This window comes from Sinocyclocheilus rhinocerous, unplaced genomic scaffold (genome assembly GCF_001515625.1).
Source record: "Sinocyclocheilus rhinocerous isolate Xijiao unplaced genomic scaffold, SAMN03320098_v1.1 scaffold3864, whole genome shotgun sequence".
In the NCBI taxonomy this organism is placed as follows: Eukaryota; Metazoa; Chordata; class Actinopteri; order Cypriniformes; family Cyprinidae; genus Sinocyclocheilus; species Sinocyclocheilus rhinocerous.
Genome location: NW_015656594.1, coordinates 95,450 through 103,797, shown reverse-complemented (window position 1 = coordinate 103,797; position 8,348 = coordinate 95,450). Strand labels below are relative to the sequence as shown.

The window sequence follows — 8,348 nt, the reverse complement described above, 5'->3', positions numbered from 1 at the left end:
AATTTTTCAGCAACAGAAAAGGGCAACATAGGCCGAATACGTGCAATATTTCTAAGATGAAAAAAGGAGGTCTTTACCGTGTTCTGTACAAAAGGCTCGAATGACAGGGTGGCGTCAAAGATAACACCAAGATTTTTTTGTTTACTGTGTAGCTCTAGGGCAACACCATCAACTGATAGATCTATAGAAGCAGCATTTCGCAGTTGGTGGGGAGAGCCAAGAAGCGTAACTTCAGTTTTAGAGCTATTCTGACAGAAAATGTTTAGACATCCACAACTTAATCTCAGAAATACAGTTGGAAAGATGAGGGACATCCACAAATTGACCAGGTTGAGAATGTATATAAATCTGAGTATCATCAGCATAGAAGTGGTAGCTGAGGTTAAGGGATCTTAATAGCTGACCAAGAGGATAAATATAAATGCTAAAAAGCAGGGGACCAAGGACTGAGCCCTGTGGGACACCAGTACAAACAGGATCCACATCAGATCTGAAACCATCCATAAAAGACAAATTGACTGTGACCCGTAAAATATGACCTAAACCAATCTAGTGCAGTTCCAGATACACCAAAGACAGTTTCCAGTCGATTTAGTAAAAGCATGTGGTCAACAGTGTCGAAGGCTGAACTAAGATCGAGTAAGATGAGAATCGAGAGAGCGCCAGAATCAGAAGCTAACAGTAAGTCATTAACAACTTTAACCAAGGCTGTTTCAGTGCTGTGCAGTTTCCTAAACCCAGATTGAAGGGGCTCAAACAGATTATTGACCGTTAAATGGTTGTGTAATTGAGACGAAACAACACCCTCTAAAATTTTAGCAATAAATGGAAGATGAGAAATTGGACGAAAGTTACTGAGATTGTTCGAATCTGTTTTGCTTTTTTAATATGGGAGTGACAGCAGCAGTTTTAAGTGCTGTTGGCACAACACCAGTGGCCAAGGAGTCATTTATTATTGTAAGAACAACAGGGCACAAATAACCAAAACAGGATTTAAATAAACTAGAGGGCAGGGGATCAAGTATGCAAGTGGAAGCTTTCATACGAGCTACCTGTGCACAAAGAGACTCAGAGGTGACTAAGGAAAAATTAGAGAAGGGTGTACCGGAAAAACTTGGTAGATTAGCTTTAGAAACATGAGAAGAACTAAGAGAACTAAGAATATCTTTGCGAATGTTATCAATTTTTAAACTGAAGAATTTAAGAAAATCATTGCAGGTCTGAACTGACGCAGTTAGAGTATTCGCACCATCTACTTTCAATAGACTGTTAATAATGTGAAAAAGCTGCCTAGGGTTATTATGATTATTGTCAATAATCTGAGAAAAATATGAAGACCTTACAGTGTCAATTTCTGCTTTATATTGGCCCAAACAGGTTTTCCAAGCTTGATGAAAAACTGATCCCTCAAGATCATAATCTTGAGGGAGTCAAATCCTGTATCCACTCTCAAAAAACTGAAAGATTTGATGCAAATATGAAAGCATTTCTGTTTGTCTGTTTTGTTTCAGTCTGCAACGCTGCTAAAAAGACTGGACAGTTGCATGGATGATGAATATTAATCACAGTATTGACAGAGTTGTTTCTTTTGAAATGGAGAGCGATACCAGCTGTTGTATCAGACCCTGTTTGATATGCAGTCAAACGATGAAGCTTCCTATTTATTCAACTACAGAGCCACTGGAGAGTTACTGTTTCATTTCTCCAATCAGTGGAAATTTGAAGACAGCATTACCCCCAACATTTATAATCATTAGTTATAATCTTTTTTTTTTTTTGTGCATCTGTGTGTGTATTTATACTGTGTGTGCGTGTATATACAAACACACACATACATATATTTTTGCAATAGCCTCAGTCTTTATGCTCATAAAACTTATTTTCTGTGTCATTTTGTGTGCATTCACTAACCATGCATTAAAACAAACAGTGGTGCAATCAAATGCCACAATATCTAGAAAAAAATTCCTTGCTAAATTTTGCTTTCGCACAGAGAACAGAGAGATACGGGCTTGCCGCTGCAGTGACTGACAGGCTCAGTCAAACTCATATTATCCCTTAGGTATAATTGCATGTCTTCTGTAGTGTAAACGACTCTTGACACAAGAGAGCTGCGAGCTGAGGGCTAATTGAGTGAGGATAAACTCTCACCTCTCTAAAGCTATCAGAAACACCAGTATCACATGCTATTGAAGGACGAAGAGGCAACGCAAAATAAAAATGTAAAGAAAAGCAACGAGAAGATAACAATATAGAAAGCAGACATGGAAGACCAAGGACACAAATCCTACAGGTAAAAGGTATTCACTGCCACTGAGCCTCTTCAGGAGATGATGAGCATCTATCAGCTGCTAAATGTGAAAAACTGCAAGTGTATTTTGAATGAGAGAAAGAACTTTATCAGACCGAAATGTAAGTGGGCAGATTTCCATGACAGCAGTGAGATTAAGATGAAGATCGTCTGTCACGCTGATGTGTTCCTCTAAATAATGTAGGATATCAGACCGAATCAGACAATCTAAGATTTGGCTCACTTTCTGTCTTTCTGCAACTTGTGTGAATGCGTGTGTTTATGTGTTAGATTAGTTTATATGTCTTAGATTTATCCAATAAAGCCTTATTTATATTGAAAAGAGAAGTATCTTGTGTTTTGTGCTTACAAGTTAATGTCTTAAACTGCCGATCTTGTTACTGTGCTAATTACTAGTGTTTTCACTATATTTTGGATATAAATATCCATTGCAGAATTGATGTCATACGGCTCGTTCACTGAATCGCTGGCCGTCTCAGTGATCAGCCGTAAAACAGTGATTCTGTCCAAATTCCCTTACATATTATTGGTGGAGTTCCCTTTAAAATCTTAAATGATTCCCTTTGAGCTAAATTGACCTGTTTCCCTTACAATAATTACTTACAATCTAAATCTCTGTCAGACAGCGAGAATTAACTGTGACAGCACTGTGAATTCAAGAGATCCTACAATTAACTTGTTTAAACTGACACTGTAAGGACCACACTTTTACTGCATTTCAACACTAAGGGAGAATTCACTGGAAAATGATTTTTATAGATGCACTGTCTGCCTTGTACAGCATGTTGGCGAATGGGGCGATTATCTAGATATCAACAATCATGGTTAATCATGATTTAATTATTACATTAATGCTGCTTGCAAATAGTGTTCACTTTTGTGAACAAGACATAATCAATAGAAGTCTAATTAACATGAAAAGTGAATGCTTAAATGATAATGGGATTTGGAAAATTAGCAAAATAAACTTCCAAAATTTAAAAATTACACAAAACTCACAAATTTAATAAGAATGTTTTACATATACTATCGTTCATGTTTTGAGAATTGTTCTCTTATGCACAACAAGGATGCATTTATTTGATCAAAAATACAATAAAACAGTAATATTGTAAAATAATTATTTTCAAAATGTAATTTATTCCTGTGATGACAAAGCTGAATTTTCAGCATCATTACTCCAGTCTTCAGTGTCACATGATCCTTCAGAAATCATTTGTATATGCTGATTTGCTGCTCAAGAAACATTTTTTTTTTTTTTTTCAGAATTCTTTGACAAATAGAAAGTTCAAAAGGACAGCACTTATTTGAAGCAGAAACCTTTAGTAACATTGTAAAGGTCTTTACTGTCAGTTCAGTTTAATGCATCCTTGCTGAATAAAAGCATTAAAAAATCTTACTGACCACAGATGTCTGAACATTAGTGTATATTTTACACAGAAATTAATACAGCTCATGTTTCATTATTATTTCAAATCAGAAACGAAGCAGAACAACACATCATAAAAAAAAGCAGTAAACCACAGGAAACTGTCCATATTAATCTCTCCCACAAATCTTCCCCCCACCCTAATAACCCCTCAAAATAACTCAAATTTTGAAGAAATAATAATAATAAGGAAAGAAAAATAAATAAGAATAAAATAAAAACAAATAAATAAACGAGTAATTGAATAAAATCAGCTCTTGTTTCATGAACAATTTCTTAATTTAAACATGCCTAGTTGTGCTGGATTGTGTGTGGTTAGTGGTTATTTGTGCTGAAAAACTGTTTACTAAAGCGGTGCACCTGCTTATTGAATTCGCTCTGAAAAAATTACAAACTCACACAATTCCATGCTGAATGCAGGACTGAATGGATTCCTGGTGAACACACAGACTGATAAATATGATGATTGAACCGTCAATAGTGCTTCCTACAACAACAGCATGTGATAATCACTCCTTTGATTTCCTCTCTCCCGTTGCCTCTTTCTTGTGGGGAAAAGCAGAAGTGTCAGCCACTGCTGGAGCCAGGTGTTATCTCCAGAGCCATTAGACAGGGACAGCCTCTGCACTGGCGCTCTTCAGTGGTTGGGGGAAGAAGATAAATGGAGTTATTCGCAGCTTCCATGCATCGGATGAGACATGCACCTTCATCTTGCTCTAAATAAGATTTGTGGCACTATAACAGCAAAAGTGCACCAGGAGACAGATACAGTCCAGAGGGGAAAAAACTGTACATCTTAGGTAAAGGAAGAGAGAATGTTATGTCATGGAAAGAACAAAAACTATATACAGACTCAGAGTGAAGAAAATGCTATTAAAGCACCTCTTGTGGTGGTCAGATTGCTCAGATCTCACAAGTGCCTTGGAGGGCTTTTACAATTGATCTGTTCATGAGCAGATCACACAATCCAATCAGTACAAATGCATAACTTCATGCCTTTCTCTGCTATTTGAGAGATACATTTCAGTGATTCAATTTGTAATGTGGAGAAATTACACATCTAATGGGGGGGGTTGTTTCATATTGAAAGTATAATTTCATTTTTTAATTATCATTTAAGTATCATTTCATTTTTTTATTATGTCATATTACAATATTTATGTAAAAAATGAATACCCATTTATTATCATTATTTATGCAATTTAAATTGCAGTGCAAATGTATTCAGCTTGTGAAAAACAATGTTATTGCTATGTTGTAGCCTTAAATGTTTGTGCAATAAATTCTAACATAAATAATTTTTTTTCTGAAGCTACTTTCTGTAATGTCTATTCAATGCTTTTCTCACTGACAAAAAACTAAATGAAAAAAAATAAAAAATAAATAAAAAAACCCCGGCCATATGTATTTATTCTGTTATTACAAGAAAAGTGCCACAAGGACGTTCCAGATCTCTATGGCCTAATTTAACCCGTGGATTCACCAATGAAATAAAGTAGAAAAGCTCTGTAAGCTATATATATATATATACAGTGTATACTATATGACTAAACCATAGCTCTGGGAAATGGTGGTATTTATGGAGCTGTGCATTTTAGAGCAGCTTATATGACATTTGAATTTGAAAGATGTGCATGTGTTAACCTGAAGCCTGCTTTGAGGAGAAAGAGCCTCGACTCTGTGAAGTCAACTCCTGATACATGACAAAAGCTGATACAAGACATTCAGGAAGATACTCTGTAATTTGGGACAGATGGCACCTCGGCGGCACCAGCTGCGCGCTGAGAGAAATATGCCGAATTTTGAATAGTGCGAATATGGCAAGTCTATAAGAAACACACAGACAAACATGTTTATTTACAGCAAACTCTTGTCAGCATAAAATCAACTGACAACTCGTGACAAGATCCAGAGCCTGAAAGACTGAGATCTTTCATCACTCATTCCTCATCTACTTGGATTTGAAGCTTGAGACAAATAAAATCACGCAGTGGTAGACAGGGTCAACTCTTGATGTAAAACATTTATGACACCACATTCAAAGATTCTCTGTATTCTCCGAACACAAATGAGCAAAATAAACAAATGACAAACAAAATAGAAGAAGCAGAAAATTGTAGAAAGTATAGGTTATTACTTGAGCGAAAAATGTCACTGTTGAGCTTGTGGTTCCTGAACTCTGGAATTTTAAAAATAGTGTGCAGTACTTGCAGAGTTGGACAGATGTGAAGACATCAAAATGTGAATGTTTTCAGTGGCTTCTGAAATGGCTGGTAGGTGATGCCTTTAATAAAATGGATAGCGTGATCTTTAACAATGAGAAAACTGACAGTGTAATTTACACTTGTCACTAGTAATGGAGCCACGTATGATGGCACTTTTAGGTCATTAGAGCGATAAAAAAGGAGATGCTATCTTTCTTCATGCCATCTTGGGGAATCGAATGCAAAAGGGAGGAATAAATTATTCTGCCGTATATGTTGCAGTGTCCTTTGTATCTGCAAGAGTATCTGTCCCTTTTCTTTCCCACGGCTGACAACGTTATAAAAAAATATTTTAAATATTCTTGTAATCTAAGGGAAACCCTTGACAAAAATGTTTAATATTAACAATACTACTACTACTACTACTAATATAAATTAGTTTTAGTTCAGTAGATTCCTAGGTGTTCATGTGTTCTACGGATTGTGATTGTTTACTGCGTATTCTTTCTTAGATCTTTTCTTGACTTCCTGAAGCTCAACTGTTCAACATCAAGACTCTGGGTCCAATTTCTAAGACACAAAATAAACAAGTTGCCTTGAATAAAGTTTCTGCCAAATGCATAATGTAAGCATTTGCATTTGGCAAATGAAAAACATTAAGGTGGCAGGTTCATATGTTTTAACGCTCATGTTTTGTAAAGGGACTCAGAGACCCCAGTAATATTGCAGCTAAAAATGCTTGACAATACATTTTCAGGTGGATACTTCATGTCTTTTCCTAATATAATTAAAAACTGACTATGAATAATGCTGCAAATATCCTTAATAATAAAAAAAGTTACATAACTTGTAAATGCAATGAATCTTCACAAACTAAGATTCATGAATTGTTCACACTGTAAAAACCAAAGTGACGTTTATTTCCCCCGAAAACCAGTTAAACACAAACCTTGCCACTCAGTAGATTTCTGCTTCCAAGGTTTTGTTTAGGTCAGACCAATCTAAAGGGAAAATAAGTTAATTTCAAATTACTTATACATCACTGGTGTCTCAAGGACCTCAAATATAAAAAAACAGTAAAGCCAGTCAGAGCAGAATATGTCTGGGAATTACAAGACTTCAGGTTTTTTATATACCTGTGGGAATCTGAGACCTTGCAAAGTTAGAAAAATTAAAGTTTTAAAAGACATGACTTCATGTCCTCTACATGCATTACAACTTTACTGAAACCAGATATTCCTGCCTCAAACCACAAGGATAATTTCTGATTGGATAAGATTTAATACTCATTTTGGATTGATATCATTTAAAGCAGATAAAGATGAGAATTTTGCTGTGTGCTGAATTAATCCAACAATGCAAACTACCTGCAAATTGAGCAGCAGAAGAAATGTCTTCCAGATAAAGCTTCACACCAACGTGTTTATCTACAGTTGCCATCTGCTTGTGATCACAACCTACGTATAAAAATGTGTAAACCAAGCAAACAAAATCTTCATGTGCAGCTACTATGATTAGGTTCTAATGAGGCTGTTTTAGAGGACGAGTCTCCCTGGACTAACAACTGAGACAGAGAGAATATCAAAAGTGCATGTCTTCTACAGATGTGTTACACTTAGATATTGAGTGAGAAAAACGGTGTGAATTATTTCAAGTCATGTGTCAGACATTGTACAGGTTCATCTCAATAAATTAGAATGTCGTGGAAAAGTTCATTTATTTCAGTAATTCAACTCAAATTGTGAAACTCGTGTATTAAATAAATTCAATGAACACAGACTGAAGTAGTTTAAGTCTTTGGTTCTTTTAATTGTGATGATTTTGGCTCACATTTAACAAAAACCCACCAATTCACTATTTCAACAAATTAGAATATGCGAGCTCTGGGGCTGGAGCCGACACTGGAGCGAGCTCTGGGGCTGGAGCCGACACTGGAGCGAGCTCTGGGGCTGGAGCCGACACTGGAGCGAGCTCTGGGGCTGGAGCCGACACTGGAGCGAGCTCTGGGGCTGGAGCCGACACTGGAGCGAGCTCTGGGGCTGGAGCCGACACTGGAGCGAGCTCTGGGGCTGGAGCCGATACTGGAGCGAGCTCTCGGGCTGGAGCCGACACTGGAGCGAGCTCTGGGGCTGGAGCCGACACTGGCGCGAGCCCTGGGGCTGGAGCCGACACTGGAGGGAGCCTTGGGGCAGGAGCCGACACTGGAGCGAGCCTTGGGGCTGGAGCCGACACTGGAGCGAGCTTTACCACATTATCGTCCGTTGGGCTTGCCACATTAACGTCCTTCGGGTTTGCCACATTAACGTCCTTTCGGCTTGCCACATTAACTGCCGGCTGACTTGGGGAAGCCGCGGACGGCGGCGGACTGGTTCTGGCTCGGGACCGGACACTCCCCAGACACCGG

At 37.6% G+C, this 8,348-nt stretch overlaps 1 protein-coding gene across 1 annotated transcript in view; it reads right to left on the bottom strand.

Moving 5' to 3' along the window:
• LOC107720322 (thrombospondin type-1 domain-containing protein 7B-like) overlaps positions 1–7,384 on the bottom strand; it is a 131,353-nt gene extending 123,969 nt beyond the window's left edge. Inside the window, exon 1 of the mRNA XM_016528001.1 lies at positions 7,312–7,384. Within this exon, the coding sequence (XP_016383487.1) occupies positions 7,312–7,384 (73 nt within the window). The remainder of the gene's footprint in view (positions 1–7,311) is intronic.
• Between the last annotated feature and the right edge of the window lie 964 nt (positions 7,385–8,348).